This window comes from Muntiacus reevesi, chromosome 13, assembly GCF_963930625.1.
Source record: "Muntiacus reevesi chromosome 13, mMunRee1.1, whole genome shotgun sequence".
NCBI lineage: Eukaryota > Metazoa > Chordata > Mammalia > Artiodactyla > Cervidae > Muntiacus > Muntiacus reevesi.
Window position 1 is genome coordinate 19,293,286 of NC_089261.1, and position 21,521 is coordinate 19,314,806.

General features: G+C 42.0%; 1 protein-coding gene across 2 annotated transcripts in view; it reads left to right on the top strand.

The window, feature by feature from the left end:
* The window catches only part of P2RX7 (purinergic receptor P2X 7), a 58,650-nt gene extending 37,648 nt beyond the window's left edge, over window positions 1-21,002 (top strand). For both annotated transcript variants that reach the window (XM_065904246.1, XM_065904247.1), the window contains 6 exons: window positions 3,776-3,912; window positions 9,673-9,763; window positions 11,538-11,603; window positions 11,690-11,839; window positions 13,596-13,697; window positions 17,224-21,002. In XM_065904246.1, coding sequence (XP_065760318.1) covers window positions 3,776-3,912; window positions 9,673-9,763; window positions 11,538-11,603; window positions 11,690-11,839; window positions 13,596-13,697; window positions 17,224-17,721 — 1,044 coding nt within the window. In that variant the 3' untranslated portion in view covers window positions 17,722-21,002. The remainder of the gene's footprint in view (window positions 1-3,775; window positions 3,913-9,672; window positions 9,764-11,537; window positions 11,604-11,689; window positions 11,840-13,595; window positions 13,698-17,223) is intronic.
* Window positions 21,003-21,521: the final 519 nt, after the last annotated feature.

A 21,521-nucleotide genomic window follows, 5' to 3' on the forward strand; every position in this document is an offset into this window, starting at 1 on the left:
GGAGGAACCTGGTGGGCTGCAGTCCATGGGGTCGCTACGAGTCAGACATGAGTGAGAGACTTCACTTTCACGCATTGGAGAAGGAAATGGCAACCCACTCCAGTGTTCTTGCCTGGAGAATCCCAGGGACGGGGGAGCCTGGTGGGCTGCCATCTATGGGGTCGCACAGAGTCAGACGCGACTGAAGCGACTTAGCAGCAGCAATCTCTTTGGAGGGTTCTCCAGTGGCTCAGTGGTAAAACATCTGCCTGCAATGCAGGAGATGTGGGTTTGATCCTTGGGTCAGGAAGATTCCTTGGAGGAGGGCATGGCAACCCACTCCAGGAGAATTCTTGCCTGGAGAATCCCAAGGACAGAGGTGCCTGGTAGGCTGCAGTCCATAGGGTCACAAAGTGTTGGACACGCACTGAGCACGCACGCATGCCCTCTCTCTTGCCATTTAAGGTAACGTATTCAGAGATGTGGGGATTAGGACCTAGGATTAGGTACATTTGGGGGGCTATTACTCAGGCTGGGCTTCCCTGGAAGCTCAGTAGAAAAGAATCTACCTGCCAATACAGGAGATGTGGGTTCAACCCCTGGGTCAGGGAGATCCCCTGGAGAAGGAAATGACAACCTACCCCAGTATCCTTGCCTGGGAAATCCCACAGATAGAAGAGCCTGGCGGGCTACAACCCATGGGGTCACAAAGAGTCAGACACAACTTAGAGACTAACAATGACAACTATCCAGACTACCACACTTGGGTTACTCAGGATTACTCCAGTTGCAAATTATAGAAATCCAACTCAAGTGATTTAAGCAAAAATAAAAAGTAATTTAGGGGCAAATAACAGAAACAAAACTCAAGTGACTTAAGCAAAAAAGGAACCATATTAACTTGTGTAGAAAGACCAGGCGGAATGAATATTCTAGTATACCCAAAGCATCTTCCTACCTTGAGAGTTTTCCCTTGCTGTTCCCTCTGCCTGGAACAGTCTAGCCCCAGACATAGTATTAACTGCCTCCTACATTTACTTCCAGTATTCACTCAAATATAGCTCAGTGAAGCTTTCACTTACTGCTACATTTACAATGACAATTTCAACCTCTATCCCAGCAGGCCCTTTTCAGGTTTATATTTATCCCTGGTATAAGCATTATCTGACATACTATATATTTTACATCATATCCATTTGTCTGTTGTCTATTTTCTCTGACTAGAATATAAGTTCCATGAAGGTAGCTCTTTTTTTTTTTTTTTTTTTTTTTTGGTTCATTTTTGTATAACATTCAGCACATAATGGACAGTCAATAAATATTTGTTGGCTGAATGAAGAGCATGATAGATTTAGGCGTAGCTGCATCCCAGAACTCAAATGCTATCTTCAGGAATCTGACTCCTTTCATTTTTTTATTGTTTCCTTAATGATGATATTCTCCACATGTCAAGTCAAAACCACCAAAGCTCTAGCACTGTGCTATCCAATATGGTAGCCACAAGTCACATGCAGCAACTTAAACTTAATTGAAATTAAAAACTTATTTCCTTGGTCATACTAGCCTCATTTCAATAGCCACTGGCTACTGTCTTATAGGGCATGAATATAGACTATATCCATCAGCATAGAAAATCCTATTAGATGGTGCTGCTTTAGACTCTCACACTCCGTGGCTAGTGGTCTCAACCAAAAGAGGACCTTTTCCCCTATGGTTCTGGCAAAATGTCTCAAGGAGAGTTCTGGTTAACCCTACCCTGGGCTACATAATCTATCTGAACTAGTCATCAGGTCCAGAGGGAAGCACCGTCCTGATTGGCTAGGACTGAGTCAGGTGACCATTCCTGGGAGAGGTCACAGCCCCATTCAAACCACGGAGAGTTAGAAAAGGTGTTTCCCAAAGGAAATTCCAGGTAGCTTTCCCAGAAGGCGGCAAATTGGATGCCAAGTGACAAAGGTATTAATATATTCACTATAGTCGGTAGAGTGCTTGGTTTAGTGCCTGACCCCCCAAAAAAGGCAGTTGTGATTATTCTGTATTATTTCTCCTCCAAGTCAGAACCTCTTTGTTACTCATTTCTGTATCCTCAGAATACTACATCTAGCATGCTGTCTTGAAATGCCTAATTTCATCAATTCAAAGAAATATCTTTTTTCACTTTTAATAATTTTGAAATCAGTAAGTACTTTCAGCTGATGGAGTCTCATAGCTTAACGGACACCAGTTTTTTCCTTGGAGGAACATTAAAAAAAAAACAACAAAACCCGCGTGTCTTACAAGCAATGGTGTCTAAGCTTCAGTGAAATATGATGGCCAGTGCTCAAAAAATGTCTGTAGAAAAAAAAGAAGTACCAAGTATAGGTAAGAGATGAGCAGATTCTTTAGAAGTTTAGAGGAGAGAAAGGTCACCATGAATTGAGGAGTATAGGGGTGATTGAGTGGATGGGGAAGGATGTTGGCTGGGTCTTGGAGGATGAGTAGAATTTAGCTAGAGAAGTGGGTGGGAGAAATGTTTCATTGGGAGAAAAGGCTAAGGGCCAAGATTAAAAGATGCAAAGTATACCCAGCAATTCCACTCCGAAGTATGTACCCCCAAAAAATGACAACTTATATTCACACAAAAACTTGTATGTAAACATTCACAGCAATATTATTCATTATAGTCAAAAGGTAGAAATGACCCAAGTGTCCATCAAAAGATGAACGGATCAACAAACTGTAGTGTATTCATACAATGGAATATTCTTCTACCACAAAAAGGAATGAAGTACTGACACTTGCTACAACATGCATGAACTTTAAAAGCATTATGCTAAGCGAAAGAAGCCAGACATAAAAGATCATGTACAACATGATTTCATTCATGTGAAAGTTCAGTATAAGGAACTCTGCAGAGACAAAAAGTAGATTAGTAGTTGCTTAGTGTTGAGAGGGCTAATAATTAAAGTTTACATGTTTTCTTTTGGAGGTAGTGAAAATACTGTAAAATTGACTGTGGTAGCAGTTGCACATATACATGAATGTAAGTGTGGAACTGTACCTGTTAGCTGGGCGAACTGTATGTGAATTGTATCTCAATAAAGCTGTTGAGATACAGCTTTACTTTAAAATAAAAAAGAAGTGAAAATGCAAAGTGTGTCTGGGAAAAGCATAGTCTGGCCTAACAGCTTTCTCCAAGGGAGAATTCAGAGATAAGCAGAGAAGAAGTGATGGAGCACGCTGAATTCCAGTATGATAAGTTCAACTTAATCTTTAATGGGGTTGGAGGCATTAATAATGTCTGATTACTGGAGGAGTGTGTTGAAAGTTGGGTTTCCCTGTGGCTCTGAGGGTAAAGAATCTGCCTACAGTACCAGAGACCTGGGTTCGATCCCTGGATCAGGAAGATCCCCTGGAGAAGAGAATGGCAACCCACTCCAGTATTCTTGCCTGGAGAATCCCATGGACGGAGCCTAGTGGGCTACAGTCCATGGGATCGCACAGAGTCGGACATGACTGAGCGACTAACATTACTACTACTTGTTGAAAGTTATATTTTAGGAAAGTAAATTTAATGGTAGTATGTTCCGGGGGGGGGGGGGGGGGAGGAGCAGGGAGATGCATTTGTAGTTGCCAAAGTAGTAGTTGTATGAGTTAAATTGGACGGTACTTAGGGCTCTGAAATTTTTTATCAGCATTTTTTATCCTCAAAAGCAAACTTTTCTTTCAGTGATCATCACCATGCAGGGAGATGTCTGATGGCTGCATAACCCACGTCCAGCGAGGTTTAGAGATTATCTCTTATTTTCTTCCCCAGGGAGGAATCATGGGCATTGAGATCTACTGGGACTGCAACCTGGACAGATGGTTCCATCACTGCCGTCCAAAATACAGTTTCCGTCGCCTTGACGACAAGACGGCCAAGGAGTCCTTGTATCCTGGCTACAACTTCAGGTAACAGTGCTCCGGGTCAGATTTGCCCAGTAACTAGCCCTCGGCTCCCCAGGGACCTGGGGAATTGAATTCAGACCCTGCTAAATTGTATCCCCAGCAGCCAGTAAGACTAGTTTTGTTTCCCAAGGCAACAAGATGAATGTAAAAGACTTCCTCTCAGAGCTAGGCAGTGACTGAATTTTTGTATGAATTATTAAAGAACTGCATTCTCTTTGTAAGATAAAAACAAAACTTGGGAAACAGAGATAACCATAGAGAAGAGGATAAAAATCACCCATAATTCCTCTACCCTGAGATAACCGAAGATAACCTTCTGGTGAAATTTCCTTTGTCTAACCAACTCTTTTGTGAGGCTTATATGAGATCATATAATATGTATAACCTGGTATTCTGTGAGATGTTTCCATATGCCAGTTCAGTTCAGTTCAGTTGCTCAATCGTGTCTGACTCTTTGCGACCCCATGAACCACAGCACGCCAGGCCTCCCTTTCCATCACCAGCTCCTGGAGTTCACCCAACTCATGTCCATTGAGTCGGTGATGCCATCGAACCATCTCATCCTCTGTCATCCCCTTCTCCTCCTGCCTTCAATCTTTCCCAGCATTAGGGTCTTTTGAAATGAGTCAGCTCTTCACACCAGGTGGCCAAGGTATTGGAGTTTCAACTTCAGCATCAGTCCTTCCAATGAATATTCATGACTGATCTCCTTTAGGATGGACTGGTTGGATCTCCTTACAGTCCAGGGGACTCTCAAGAGTCTTCTTCAACACCACAGTTCAAAAGCATCAATTCTTCAGGGCTCAGCTTTCTTTATGGTCCAACTCTCACATCCATACATGAATACTGGAAAAATCATAGCCTTGACTAGATAAACCTATGTTGGCAAAGTAATGTCTCTGCTTTTTAAAGTGCCCTCTAGGTTGGTCATAACTTTTCTTCCAAGGAATAAGTGTTTTACGTGCATTTTATGATATGTTAATTATATCTCAATAGAACAAACAAAGAAATCCAATAAGACCATTTCAGATGATGATACATGCTTTGAAGAAAATCAAACAAGATAGTTTGATAGGGTGGGGAGCAGGGATGCAACCAGAAAAGGCCTCTCCAAGGACGGGATAGGAACCCCCCATAGGCACTGTGCACTTTTCTGAAGAGTGAGCTTTCCTAGTTAAGAAGGGAAACTGCACACATAGGAGTCCATCTTAGGGAATCAACTTACAAACACATTAGCTTCCCTGAATACTTTTCCTACTAATGGTCTGGACTTTCAAAGTGTGAGTCCCTACATCAGCATCACGTGGGATCTTGTTAAAAATGCAAATTCTCAGGCTCTCCTCAGACCTACTGAATTAGACACTCCAGGGATTGTCCCTCCCAGGTTATTTGGATGCAAACTCAAGTTTGAGAATCACTAATCTAGACCCTTGATACTCAAAATGTGACCCTGTTACCAGGAACATGGGCCTTGCCTCAACATGGGAGCTTGTTATGATGTAAAAATCTCAGCTTCCACTCTTAATTTACTCTCTTATGTCTTCTGCATTGGCAGGTGGTTTCTTTACCACTAGTGCCTAGGATCCGGAGAAGGCGATGGCACCCCACTCCAGTACTCTTGCCTGGAAAATCCCAGGGATGGCAGAGCCTGGTGGGCTGCCGTCTATGGGGTCGCACAGAGTCGGACACTGAAGCGACTTAGCAGCAGCAGCAGCAGCAGCAGTGCATAGAATCTACAACTTATGATTCCCAAAAGATTCATGCGCACATTAAAGTTTGAGAAGCACTGGTCTAGGCTATGTCATCTAGTATCCCAAACATGCTTTCTTCTTTGATGTTTCATTTGACTGTATTTTGTTTCTTACAACCAGGTTGCTAGTTGCCTGGGAGAATGAATAAAATGAGGTGTCTACTTAATCTGAGCATGCAAGTACAGGCCAAAGTGCATGTGCAAACACGCACACACACACACACACACACACACCCATTCACTGCCTCCTAACCCTTCTGCTAGCACTCTTATTGACTTTTTGTTATCCACTCAAGCAAATGGATCTATTCATATTTTAGGTAAAGCAGCATCATTAACTGGCAAGCAGACTTCAAATTTTTTTGTTGTTGTTATTGTTGTTGTTGGCCTGTACAATGTTTTGAACATTGAGATATTCTACATAAAAATATGAACTTCCTGCTTTTTCTGAAAAATTAAACTATTTGGAAAAAGATCAAACCATGTAAAAACACTGGCTTCATATCCCACAGGAGAGCTCTCAGCTGGAGCTGAGTATCAGTGGTTCCCTCTTGGTTTGCCACAGTCCTCACCACTCTTTATTGCCTCATACCTTGGTGCATCACTTATTTCTGTTATCTGTCTGGCCCCTACAGGCATCTGAGTTTGAAACTCCTGACTAAGAGCTGGCTGAGATCAACACACAAGAGGCATTTTTAAAGAACACTGTCTTTGCTTTAGTGACTTTATTTTTTTCATATTTATTTATTTGGCTTCTCCCCCTCCCACCCTGAGTCTTAGTTGCTGCAAGCGGAAACTTCATTGCAGCATGTGGGATCTTTTTAGTTATAGTATGTAGGACCTAATCCCCTGACCAAAGATCGAACCTGAGCCCCCTTCACTGGGAGCTTGCAGTCTTAACCACTGGACCACCAGGGAAGTCCCATAAGAGGCTTTTTGCCTTCTCTGGGTCTATGGAGTCTCATCCAGGGCCCTGAAACCAGCTCCTAGTTTAGGTAATGTTTTGATCATTCCCTGCTGCTCTACTGAATAGGCTTGTGGCCATTAGTAGGAAGCGAGGTCTGGGTCAGTGGTCCTCAGTTGCCCTCACAGGCTGTTTTTTCAGCAGCCAGCAGACGCATGCAGGGCAATGTACCCATCAGATGTTAGCAAATGTCCTTCAAGTCTCTGAGCTGAGCCTAAGAACATTAGCTCCTGGAGAGATCTGAGCTTTCTGAAGAACTGGTTGATCTTTCAGATCAAAGTGTTAGAGTATTTGTTCTCTGGAATCAAGCACCAGAAGAAATCTGTAGCCAAAAATAAATTGTGGAGACCTGATGGGTAACATTATTTTCAAATAGCCACAGAAAAGAGAAGGAAATTAGAGGTTATATGAGGTATATGAGAAAATATAATAAGCTTTCTAAAACACAGAAAGTTGAAGGAATTGATCACATTGCAGATATTTCATCCTTTACCAAAAGATCTATGGCCAAAGGTCCTTAGACAATGATTCAGTTTATTTATAAGATGTGTAAAGCAGGGAAGACCCACCCAGGACAGAATGCCTGATGGGCTTCTCTGCTCTCAGAATAGGCATATATGTGTATTCATTTCCTGTGACTGCTTTAACAAATTACCACAAACTTGGAGGCTTTAAACAGCAGAAACTTTCACAGTTCTGGAGTCCAGAAGTCCAAAATCAAGGTGTCAGCAGGGACATTCCCCCTCTAAAGGCCCCAAGGGATGATCTCCCCTTGCTGCTTCTGGCTCCCGATGGCTCTTGTTGTTGTGCTTAGTCGCGTCCGAATCTTTGCGACCCCATGCACTGTAACCCGCCGGACTCCTCTGTCCATGAGATTCTCCAGGCAAGAATACTGGAGTAGGTAACCATCTCCGACTCCAAGGGATCTTCCTGACTCAGGAATTGAACCCGAGTCCCCTGCACTGGCAGGCAGATTCTTTACCACTGAGCCACCAGGGAATTACAGATCTTCACTGGTGCTCTGCTCTTAATGTGACTAATGCTTATATTTTCTGCTTCTCAAGGATATCAGCTTGCAATATATAATTGACCCTTGAACAATACAGGTTTGAACTGCCTGGGTCCATTCACACACAGACTATTTTAAATAATAAATATTAATACTATAGTACTACACGATTTGCAGTTGGTTGAATGCACAGTTGCAGAGGGAGTATGGATATGAAGGGCCAACTGTAAGTTAAAGTGGATTTTCCACTGGGCAGAGGGTGGGCACCCCAATCCCCGTGCTGTTCAAGAGTTAACTCTGTAGCCCTTCTAGCACCAGCACTCCATTTAGAACTTCAACTTTTTTTTAAATAGGCCAATTCTAGTGGTTTTTTAAATTTCAAATTCCTAAGACAGAAAGTTTGATTGACCTAAAATATTGTCTCAAGCCATTTCCAATAAGATGAAACTGCTTGGTTCTTAACTCATGGCTGCCTCCCTCCAGTATCTGCCTCCATCTTTACATGGGCTTCTCCTCTGGTTTCTGTTTTAACTCTTCCTCTCTTTCCTCTTATAAGGATAAAGTCATTGCATTTAAGGCCCACCCTAAATCCAGGATGATCTCATCTTGAGATCCTTAACTCATTTGCACTTGCAAAGATCCTATTTCCAAATAAGGTACACTGGCAGGTGCAGGGGTTAGGCACTTGAGACTTGCCTTTGGTGGGGGCATTATTCAACCCACTACAGCACACAAAAGCATCCTTGCCCGTGAGGGCCTGGTATTTCTGAGTGTGGTCCACTATTCACCTATATTAGAACCAGCCGGTCCCTTTCCTAGACATACAGGTTCCCAAAAACATTTCACACCATCTGAAACCACCCTTTGGGGGTGAGGCCCAGGAATCTGTCTTTTGAAAGTACTTCCCAAGTGATTCTTGCCCTCAGTAGGAGAACCACCATACCAAGCCCCTGAAAACTGAAATTCAAGTATTTACTACAGTGTTAACCTTCCAGCAAAACATCTTGCATGGAGAGATTATGCAACCCTGGGGCATGGAGTGGTGATGCATGCTGGCTTTGCATTTTAAAAAGCAAATCAGTTAATAGAGCAAAAGAAAGTGTTGTTATTATATGAGAACATTCAGATGCGAAGAAACTGAAACCCCTTTGGCCAGAAACAGGCACTGAAGCGCTGAGAACATCTAATTCATCATAATTAAATTCATCATAATTAAAAAAGAGAAAAAAATAGGAATTTCAGATGTTCCATACTATATTTTGGCAGAGCATTCATTTTTTGTTTTCTTCTCTCCCCACACCTATAAGTAGATTGTGAGTTAATAACTCAAAGAAAAAAAGTGTCCTGGGACTTCCCTGGTGGTCCATCTCTAGTGGGTCATCTCTGTGCGGTGGTGTCAGCAGCTACTTATACCTTTGCTGTAAATGTCTGTAACACTCTGGGCTCCCAATGCAGGTTGTCTGGCTTCAATCTCTGGTGAGGGAACTAGATCCCATATGCCACAACTAAGAGTTCGAAGATCACAACTAAAGATCCTGCATGCTGCAACTAAGACCTGGAGCAGCCAAGTGAAAGTCCCTCAGTTGTGCTGGACTCCTTGTGACCCCGTGGACTGTACAGTTCATGGAATTCTCCAGGCCAGAATACTGGAATGGGTAGCCTTTCCCTTCTCCAGGGGATCTTCCCAACCCAGGGATCTAACCCAGGTCTCCTGCATTGCAGGTGAATTCTTTACCAGCTGAGCCACAAAAGAAGCTAAATAAATATACAAAAGTAAATTTTTTTAAAAAAGCAGACTTTCCATCACTCTGTTATGCCAAAAGTAGAGGAGGTGACATGGGGAGGTGGGTGCTTTGGTTCCAGGTGAACAGAGAGAAATTTGTGCTCTTCCCTTTGCTAACAACAGCAGAGCTGGAAGAAGACTAGAAAAGTAGATCGGACAAAGAAGACTAGATCGGCTACTGTTTCAGTTTTTCTTTTCATAAAATACCAGCACTTTCAGATAGATCTTTATAAATATAGATCCTTTTCCTCCTACAGATTTGCCAAGTACTATAAGGAAAATAACACTGAAAAGCGGACCCTGATAAAAGCTTACGGGATCCGTTTTGACATCCTGGTTTTCGGCACCGTAAGTCTCTTTTCCGCTCTCAGCCACTGGCATCTCCATTCCTATGACTGTGTCTTAAATTACTGCCATAGTATCTCAAAGGGTGAATGCTTTGGTCCTAGTCATTAGCTGGCACTGTGCACTTTGCACGTGGGATACAAAAAGGGGAAGAAATGTCCTTCCTAACAAGTCATCTAATGGGTACAAGAGTGGGCTTGGGGAAAAAACCTAATAATTCAACTTTAAAAATACTCTGATACTTAAAAAGGAGAGAGAAATTGTATATTAATGCATATATATGGAATCTAGAAAGATGGTACTGACGAACCTATTTATAGGGCAGCAATGGAGACAGGGAGGCCTGGCATACTGTGGTTCATGGGGTCGCAAAGAGTCGGACATGACTGAGCAACTGAACTAAACTGAATGGAGACACATTCATAGAGAACAGACTTATGGACGTGGGTGGTGGGGAGGAAGGAGACGGTGGGACGGATGGGGAGAGTAGCATGGAAACATATACACTACCATATGTAAAATAGATAGCCAGTGGGAATTTGCTATATGACTCAGGGAACTCAAACTGGAGCTCTGTAACAACCTAGAAGAGTGGGAATGGGTGGGAGGTGGGAGGGAGATTCAAGAGGGAGGGGACATATGTATACCTATGGCTGATTCATGCTGATGGATTGCAGAAACAAACTCAATATTGTAAAACAATTATCCTTTGATTAAAAATAACTTTTTTTAAAAGGGAAGAGAAAGAGATCCCTCTGTAAAATAGTTTGTCAGGACAGAATCCAATTCAAATTGGGTTAGGAAAAAAGAAAAAAAAAGTCATTTTTTTTTTTAGTTCACATAACTGATAAATCCAGAGGCAATTTTTAGGCTTCAGGTATCGCTGAATCCAGATGTTTTAATAACATCATAAGGAACCTGCCCCCTCCATCTCTTACATTTTTTCTCCTCTGTTCTGGCATCATTCCCAGTGGGTCATCTCTACGTGGTGATATCAGCAGCTACTTATATCTTTGCAATTTAGCAACCTCTACAGAAAGAGAATACCTCAGCAAAAACCTCAGCAGATGCCACTGGCTTTGACTGGCCCAATATGGGCCACATGCTCACTGATAAACTAATCATTATGACTAGGGTCACTCACAGTGGCTGGTCTTAGACCAGCCCTGAACCAGCCTCTTCCCTGCAAACTACAGGGATTGAGTATGCACAGAGATGGTTCTCCAAAGGAAAACTGGCATCCTGTCTCCAGAAGGAGGAGAGATGCAAAACCCAATGGATGCCCACATATCTTGTCTGACAACATATTATTTACTTAATGTGGTAATAAGCCCCATAGGAATCAATGAGATATAGTGAGAAGATACAAAGACACTGAGAATAAAAATCACAAGGACATTGAAGGGGAGACTTTGTGCAGACATTCCTTCCCTCTCTTTCCAAAGTAATTTCAAATCACTTTTAGGGAAAGCTCTTCTAAAACCCTCACCTTGAATGGAAAAATAAACTTTCAGTGGCTCTCCTCTCAGTGTGTGGGTTTCAGTGCTTCTTAGTTTAAAACACCCATGTTTTCAAGCACATCCTGAGAGACAGAAGCAGAAGGAATGGGATTCGTATTTTCAGTCTCCTTAATCTTTGTTGCTGTGAACACATTGGATGCAGTTGTCAAATTCATGGCACCAGACTCCCTCCTCTGCTGGAACTTACAATTACATGTTAGAGCATAAAAGCATGATTCTGAATTTCAACCAAGTAATCTTTTGTACTCTGTTTTCAGGGGGGAAAATTTGACATCATCCAGCTGATTGTGTACATTGGTTCAACCCTCTCCTACTTTGGTTTGGTAAGAGATTCTTTTTCTCACACTTTATGAAAATGAAGTGGCTAAAGGAAGTTTCACTGACAAGGTGCTTGTCTGGTTTTTTCCAGGCCACTGTGTTCGTTGACATGCTCATCAACACTTATTCAAGCAAATACTGTCGATCGCATGTTTATCCCTGGTGCAAGTGCTGTCAATTCTGCGCAGTCAATGAATACTACTACAAGAAGAAGTATGAATCCATTGTGGAGCCAACACAGGTAAGACTCGATGTGTCTACGGGATATCAAAATCAAAACACCTGAAGGGCCCATTGGCTCACTGAGGAGAGTACAGAAATAAGGCCAAAAATTACAGGTGTCGTCAATCCCACAGTGGATAAGTATCAGGATCCTACCCCAACCCACATTCTCCCTCAGATGAATCCTTTCATTTTAGTGAAGAAAAGAGACAAAAATAGAGAAGCAGGATATAGGGAAAACAAATGTTTATGTTCTAGGATTTGTCAATTTGGTCAGATTTATTAAACTGGTTGCGCAATAAAAGTATAATAACTTTGGAGAACAATTTGTCAATCTAGTAACATTTAAACAGGACATACTTTACACCCTGGCATTTCTGCTTCTCCATACCTATCCTAGAGAAACACTCACATGGGTACCCAAGTAGTGCACATATACAAAATGTCTGTCACAGTGCTATGTGTGACAGTGATGAAGAGCATCTGCCCAAATGCCCAAGAGGTGAATAGTGAAATGAACTATGATAAATCCATGGTAGAGAATGCCTGACACCAGTTTTAAAAAATGACGCAGATAATTATAAAAGCAAATGCTCATATAGAGTTCCCAGTGTTATGTATACATTAACTCACTGAACCTTCACACAGCCTTACAGGTGGGTTTATAGGATCATGTGATTACCAGTAGAACTCTAGATAGGTACTACTTTTATCTTTCTGCAGATGAGGAAACTGAGGCACAGGAAGGTTAAATTATTTGCCCAAAATCATACAGTTGGCAGAGCTGGTATTCTAACTCAGGCAGGCTAGTTTCAGAATCCATGTTGATAACTATTATGTTAGAGGTACAGTCATGAGCAAATAGCCAAGATTGCTGAAAGTGAAAAAGCAAACTATGGAACAGTATCTGTGGTATGATATATAGGTTAAAAAGCAACTATACACAAAAACTAATTTTATGTATTTTCTACACATATATATGTGTATTTATACACACACATATATCTTCTGTATATTTTTATGTGCATTATACACACACATGTAAATGTGTATGGGGAAGTAATAAATGTATACAGAAAGGTTTGGGCACTCACAAATCACTCACAGTGATTGCTTACGGAAAGGAGCCTCAGATGGGGGAGTAGTCAAAGGAAATTTTAGTTCATCTGTATGGTTTTAATTTGATTCATTTGGAATTTGATTAATTTTGGAACCCATGATTTCCTCCAATCAAAGAGAAATCTCTGGTACTTTAAAAACAACAAAGAGAGTTTCTTTCCCTTGTCCAAGAACACTGCTGTCCTTTTGTAGCAGCTGAATGCACAATTCATTGTTCATTGTACATGTATTTGCAATTAAAATCAAAGTTCATCTTTGCAACTAAAATTAATCACCATTTCATGGCCCAAGATGGGAGGCAATTTAATGAAGATATAAATAATTTAAGTTGCAATAGTATAACTTTCTGGAGATATTCAACCTTAGCATAACTGAAATTGAGGGAACACAACAAAGAATTTTATATTGCACTTGGGGTACCTGGCGATAATAGGCAGTAAGCTGTGGATACTCTAAGTCTACAAATTAAGGTGGCGGGGGCTCCATTTCTGATACTCAGAATCAATTCTTTCTTAGTTAGCAAGAGTTTCTGGTTAGCTTGTTTAATGGGTTGTCATTCGGTAAGTAGGAATAGCAGTTGCCTTTAGATATGTTCAGATACACAGTAGGTGTAACTCTGTACTAAAATGGCTAACCCTTTAATTTTTATCTCCTAGACATTAAAATATGTATCCTTCGTGGATGAACCCTACATTAGGATGGTAAATGAAAGACTACTTGGGAGAAGTCTGCAAGATGTCAAAGGTGAAAAAGTCCAGGTAAGTTGTTTAGTGCTTGCTTTTTGTTTTTTGACTGCACAGCACAGCCTACTGGATTTTAGTTTCCTGATGGAACCCACACCCCCTGCGTGGAGGGTTGGAGTCCTAACCACTGGATCCCCAGGGAATTCTCATTAGTCTTTTCACACTAATTAATTGATTAATTTGGTTGTGTGGGGTCTTAGCTGTGGCACACAGGATCTTCCTCGCGTCATGTGGGATCTTTCGTCGAGGCTCACAGCCTCTCTAGTTGTGGTGCTCTGGCTTCAGCAGTTGCAGTGTGTGGGCTTAGCTGCCCTGCCGCATGTGGGATCTTAGCTCTCAGATCAGGTATCGAACCTGTGACCCCTGCATTCCAAGGGGTCATTAACCGCTAGACCACCAGGGAAATCCCAGTCTTTTTAAAAGAATACTTACTATTAAATGTAAGAAATGTGTATAAATCATAACTGATGACAAAGTAAACACCATGTGACACATGGTACCAGCACCCAGATTTTAAAAGTGAATATTAATAGCAGGAGGCCCTTTAATGCCTCTACCCAATTACTTAAAAGTAGACATTAACCTGCATTCAAACGTTAGTTTTACCTCTTATAGAATTTTACAAAATTTGAATCCTATAGTATGTATTCAGTACATACCCTGTTGAGTGGCTCCTTCACTCAACTCTATTTTTGTGAGAGTCATCCATGATGTTGTGTGTAGCAGTGGTTCATTCTCATTGTTGTATAATTTCTGTTTCATAAACATTCAATTTATTTATCCATTCAATTGTTGAATGAACTACCCATTTGGTTAGTTTCCACTTTGGGGTTCATGCCAATGCTGCCGCCACAGTAAACATATAGCACCTGAGAACGGAACTGCTGAGTCATGAGGCAGGCCTGTGTGCAGCTTTCATAGTTACTACCTAAAAGTTCTCTAAAGTGGGTGTTCTCATTCACACTCTCCCCATCAGTTCTGGCTGCCGGACATCTTCACTGACTGCATTAGTTTTCTACAGCTGCTGTAACACATTACCACAAACTAGGGAGCCTGGAGCAACAGAAGTGTATTTTCTCACAGTTCTGGAGGTTAGAAGTCTGAAATCAAGCTGTCAAGAGGGCTGTACTCCCTCTGAAGGCTCTAGGGGAGGCTCCTTTCTTGTTTATTCCAGCTCCAGATGCTTGTTTCACCTGTTAGGATGTCCAGCACAATACTGATCAGAAATGATAAGAGCAGGCATCTTTGTCTCATTTCCTAAATCAGGAAGAAAGTTTTTTCTATTTCACTATTGCATTTGCTGTAGGGTTTTGTTTTTGTTCTTTGGCCTCCCTCATGGCTTGCAGGGATCCCAATTCCCTGACCAGGGGTTGAATCTGGCCCACCGCAGTGAAAGTGCTGAGTCTAGGCAATTCCCTCTTGTAGGTTTTTAAAGAATACCCTATCAGATTAAGAAAATTCCCCTCTGCTCCTAAGAATTTTTATCATGACTGGATACTGAGTTTTAAATGATGTATTTTTTCAGGCTTTTCAAATAATGAGTTTTCTTTTTTCTGTTTTTTAGTACATTACACTGATTGGTTTTCAAATATTAAGCCAACCTTTCATTGCTGCAATAAAATACATTGAATGCAATGTATTATTCTTTGTATTTACTGCTGGATTCAATTCACTAATATTTAAGAACTTTACATCTCTTCTTGAGAGAGACTGGCCAAAATTTTTCCATTCTTGTAATGTTTTTATCAGGCCTGGGTATAAAGCGAACTCTCATATGTTGAGGAAGGGCAGTAAAATACACATAATAGAAAATTTACCTCTTAAACCATTTTACAGAGTACAATTCAGTGACATTTAGTATATCCACCATGCTGAGCAACCATCACCACAGCCTTGCTCCAGAACTTTTTCATCACCCCAAAAGGAAACTTTGAATCCATTCAGCAGCCACTCCCACTCACTTCTCCCCAGGCCCTGTGCAACCACTAATGTGCTTTCTGTATCCATGAATTTGCCTATTTTGGACATTTCATGTAAATTGAATCTTACTTGTCTCCTTATGTCCGGTTCCTTTCATTTAGCATAATGTCTTCAAGGTTCCATCCATGTTTGGCTAAACAGCCATGTTTAATATTTGCCAGTAATTCATTCCTTTTCATAGCCGTATGAACATAATTTTTTTTTTTTTTTTTTTTTTTTTTTGGCCTGCATAGGTCTTGTTGCTACATGTGGGCTTTCTCTAACTGTGGCGAGCAGGGGCTACTCTCTTGGGCTTCTCACTGTGGTGGCTTCTCTTGTTGCAGAGCATGGGTTCAGTAGTTGTGGCGCTCAGGCTTAGTTGCCCTGTAGCATATGAGATCTTCCCAGACCAGGGATCAAACCCACATCCCCTGCATTGGCAGGTCGGTTCTCAACCACTGGACCACCAGAGAAGTCCTGAACATAACAGTTTTTTATCCATTCATTCATTGATGGACATGGGTTATTTTCACCCTTTGCCTATTATAATAATGGTGCTGTGTACATTCATGTACATGAACCATTTAGTTTTAATGTACTCAACTCACACTGTCTTTGTCTGGTGAATGAAGGTATATGTCACAAAGAATAGATATAAATGATGGCAATTATGGCAAATTCCCTTGGAGGATAACAAACGGATTTTTCAGAAAAGGGAGCATGGTGAGAAAGGAGAGCTAAGTCAGCAAATATTTATTGTCTGCTATGTGCTGGGCACTGTTGTAGACACTGGGGACACAGGCAGTAAACAAAGCAAACAGGGCCCCTGCTTTCACGTGGAAGAAGAATCATCCAGGAAACATACGAGTTCATAAGATCACTTCAGATGGTGGTAAGTACTAGTGAAGAGCATAGGACATCATCACATGGTAAGAGAAGGACCTGAGAGGAGGGGAGCTACCCAGATCAGGTGGGCAGGGCCTGGAGGTCTCTCTGATGAGAGGATATATGCACTAAGGCCTGGCTTTTCTGAATTTCACTTTCCAAACCTGTAAAATAGAGATCCGGACACATATCTCATGAGGCTTTCCTTTTTAAAAAAAGGAAAATTTTATTTATTTATTTTTGGTTGCTCTGGGTCTTTGTTGCTACACGCTGGCCCTCTCCAGTTTCAGTGAACAGGGGCCACTCTTTGCTGAGCTGCACGGGCCTCTCACTGCAGTTGCTTCTTCTGTTTCGGAGCACAGGCTCCAGGCACATGGGCTCAGAAGTTGTGGCTCATGGGCTTTAGTTGCTCTGCGGCATGTGGAATCTTCACAGACCAGGGTTCAAACCTTGTCCCTTGCATTGGCAGGCAGGTTCTCACCCACTGCGCCACCAAGGGAAGCCCTCATGAGGTTTTTCAAAAGCTTAAATGAGGCGATGCTTGCGAAACACAGACTTGACATGTATATTTAATAAATGAGAGCTGTTAGTATTAATGTAGTATTAAATGTAACTTTATAACTTCATAAGAAAATTAAAGAACCCAGAACCCTAGGGGTTGTCACTGCTGACGGGTTTGGAAACTTGCCTTTTTCAGAGATCCCAGCTGGACTTTTCGGACTTGTCCCGGCTGCCTCTGTCTCTTCATGACCCACCCCCCATTCCCGGACAACCAGAGGAGATCCAGCTGCTTGGTGAAGAGGCGCGTCTTAAATCCAGGGACTGCCCGGATTGGTGCCAGTGCGGAAACTGCCTTCCATCCCAACTCCCTGAGAACCAAAGACGCCTGGAGGAGCTGTGCTGCCGGAAAAAGCTGGGTGCCTGTATCACCACCTCAGAGCTCTTCAGGGACCTTGTGCTGTCCAGGCGGACCCTGCAGTTCCTCCTGCAGTACCAGGAGCCCTTGCTGGTGCTGGATGCAGATTCTGCCAACAGCCGGCTGCGGCACTGCGCCTACAGGAGCTACGCCACCTGGCGCTTTGGCTCCCAGGACCTGGCTGACTTCGCCATCCTGCCCAGCTGCTGCCGCTGGAGGATCCGGAGAGAGTTCCCCAAGAGTGAAGGCCAGTACAGTGGCTTCAAGAGTCCTTACTGATGCACTGAGCAGTCACAGAACATTGCCTTTGCTTGCACCTTGAGCTTCACCTGCAAGGATGTGTGTCCAGATTTTTAGCCAAAGGGAAATGGGCTTTCCTCTCCCCCAGCTCTATGTGTGTCAGAGAGCAAAGTGACAGGGTAAACAAACAACAGATAAACCAGAATCCTTCAGCAGGGACTGAGGGTCAAGAGATTCAGATTCATTTCTCCATTCTATCCCTAGGTGGTTGAGATCCTAGGCCTTTAACCTCTGTACCTTAGTTGCCTTATTAGCCAACCTACTGTTTCACAATTAGGAGAGCAAATTGAGACAGTGTACACAAATTTTCTTATTAATGCATAAAAGCTACATGAATATGGGCTTGCCTGGTGGTCAACTGGTTAAGAATCCACCTGCCAAAGCAGGAGATATGGGTTCAATCCCTGATCCAGGAATACCCCACATGCTGCAGACCAGCTAAACCCATGCACCACAACTACTGAAGCCCATGCCCTAGAGCCCATGCTCCGCAACAAGATAAGCCACTGCAATAAGAAGCCCGCATTTTGCAATGAAGAGGAGCCCCCGCTCTCTGCAACTAGAGAAAGCCCGCACACGCATAGCAATGAAGACCCCAGCACAGCCAAGAATGAATTTTTTAAAAAATAATGTTCTTTTAAAAAAAGAATGAGGAGGGTTAAAAGTGCCCACAAGTTTTTTTGACATCTGTTCCACAGGACCTGAGAGTTATATCTCCTCCCCTTGGGTCTTGACAGCTTTGATCACTTTATCCAATGATAAAGTGATGCTGTATCTGATTCAGGGTCTTGGTCCTAAGATGCTGACAGTTTCCATTTCCTGTCCCTTGAAATTCTTGCTGCAAAGAAAACCAGCTCTCCTATAAAAACCTGCCCATTCGGAGTCCACCCTGCTGTGAGGAAGCCCAAGCAGACGCGTGGAGAGGAGAGATGCCTGACCAGCACCCAGCACTCAAGACATCCAAGCCTGTCACTAGACATGGTAGAGAAGAATCCTCCAGGCTATTCCAGATCCTGCTAACATATAACTGCAGCTGAACAGACACCCTAAGTGAGAGTTTCCCAGTGAACCCACAGAACAGAATTGTTATCTTAAACTATGTTTGGGGTTGTCTGTTATACAGCAACAGATAACTGGGACAGACAGCAAGCCTGACTCATAGGACGTAGACTCAGCCTACACCTTCTCTGGTTCGAAGGTTCTTAGGCAGCCTGGATATCCCTGGAGCCCCTTGAGGGCTTAGGTTTCCTTTTATTATAATTGGAGGATATTTGCATTACAAAGTTGTGTTGGTTTCTACTGTAAAACAATGCGAATCAGCCATAATATATATATGTTGTTATTGTTCAGTTCCTCAGTCGTGTCTGACTTTTTGCAATCCCATGGACTGCAGCAGGCCAGGCTTCCCTGTCCTTCACCATCTCCCAGAGCTTGCTCAAACTCATGTCCATTGAGTCAGCGATGCCATCCAACCATCTCATCCTCTGTTGTCTGCTTCTCCTGACTTCAATCTTTCCCCACATCAGGGTCTTTTCTAATGAGTCGGCTCTTCACATCAAGTGGCTGAAATATTGGAGCTTCAGCTTCAGCATCAGCCCTTCCAGTGAATATTCAGGACTGATTTCCTTCAGGATTGACTGGTTTGATCTCCTTGCAGTCCAAGGGACTCTCAAGAGTCTTCTCCAACACCACAGTTCAAAAGTATCAATTCTTTGGCACTCAGCTTTCTTTATAGTCCAACTCTCACATCCATACATGACTACTGGAAAAACCATAGCTTTGACTATATGGACCTTTGTTGGCAAAGTAATGTCTCTGCTTTTTAATACACTGTCTAGATTTGTCATAGCTTTTCTTCCAAGAAGCAAGCATCTTTTAATTTAGTGGCTGCAGTCACCATCTGCGATGATTTTGGAGCCCAAGAAAATAAAATCTGTCACTGTTTCCATTGTTTCCTCATCTATTTGCCATAAAGTGATGGGACTGAATGCCATGATCTTCGTTTTTTGAATGTTGAGTTTTAAGCCAGCAATATATGTGTGTGTATATATATATACAGCATATATGCACCATACGTATCTTCAGCAATATATGTGTGACTGCAGACCAAATCAGGTAACTCACCAGACCAGCTCTGGAATCCATCAAATCTAACTGCTGAGCTACCCAATACATTGCAATCCACATCACATTTCTATGACTGGAAGTAACTATTGCTGTTAAAAACTGGAAAAAATAAAAGCCACCTTTATGCTTTTAACATCCTGTACTTTGCAACCAGTTACAATGGATACAGTCTGATTGCTACTTAAAAAGCAATTCACACTCAAAGCTCTTACCATTTCTATCCATCAACCACTGAGAGTATAAAAATGAATAGCAGGTTTTAGGATCCTCCTCAGGATTTCCTTTTCAAGGTTTTAGCACTAGAACAGACTGTTTCGAAATGACAACTATTTTAAACAATAAATACAGAGCACTATTCAAAACTGTGACTAATAAATGGTGTGTGAGTTTTTATACACACTCTTTAATATTTAGCACTTTGATACTTTTTAAAAATCACCAGCTTTCTACTGTATTAATGTAAAATAATATGAACAAAAACCTTCCTTTCTTGACCTAGCATTTTATCTGGCTTTAAACTCAGGAATCAAGTTAATTGGGCCAGATTTAACTCATTTTTACTACCTTTCAGAGATATTTTTGAAAAGTGAATTATATATGACTTCTTCAGCAATGAAATTTTTTACTCCAAGAATTCTATGTACCTGTTACAGATTTCCATTCTGATAGCCTCTGAACCTTCACATGAAATTTTTGGTGCCTATTCCTAGCGTGTTTCTCTCACCTTGTGGAGGCCCCAGATGGAGTCAGAATTCGGAATGACAAATAATCACTGGATCCACCTACTGTTTTCTTTCACCTTTCCCAGATGCTCTGGGTGAGAAGGTGAAGTGTTACGTCAACGGCATGTCTGACACTTCCTAGAATAACATGCATCACATTTATATTCTTATTTTTAGTCTACTGTAGAAAACAGTGTTATTGCCAAAGGCATCCTAATTAAAGTCACATTTTATAGGATCTGTTTTTTGTACTTAAATCCATTCTTCTGTTATAGGAATTGCACAGTATTCACTGCTTCATCTCTGTATCGGAGATCTGCTTTCTTGTAACTCTGCCTATTTCATGTAGCATTGGTATGGACTTGCATTCTTCTCTTTAGAGGGAATCCTTCTTAAAACCCTTCCTAATTCTAGCTTGGCAATGCAGATGTCTTAACTGTTTTGATAATAAAAAAAATAATGTGTAATTCGTATTTATTGACGTATTCCTTTTACTTTCTTTTCTCAGAAGATCCGCAAATCAGTAGTCTTATTCACTGACACATTCATTCAACATACACACCCTGAGGCACTATGACACACAAAGATGAATTTTAGTCTCTGCCCCCAGTTCCTTACACAGATCTCCTAAATCCCTTGGAATTTCCTGGAGATGGAGCTGTCTTGTGTTCTAATGAGGTCAGTCTTGGTGGGCTTCTGGATAACTTCAGAAAGGGGGCTGGTCACCGAAAGACCAAGCCATGATTAGAAGCTTGGAACTTTCAGTCCTACTCCCATACCCTCCAGAGTTGAGGAGGGGGGTGGGATGGAAACTAAGTTAGTCACTGATTTTGACTATGTAATGAAGGTTCCGTAAAAATCCCTACCTTATGGGATTAAGAAACCTTTCATATTGAAGAACACATCCACATTTGGGGAGAGTGGTACACC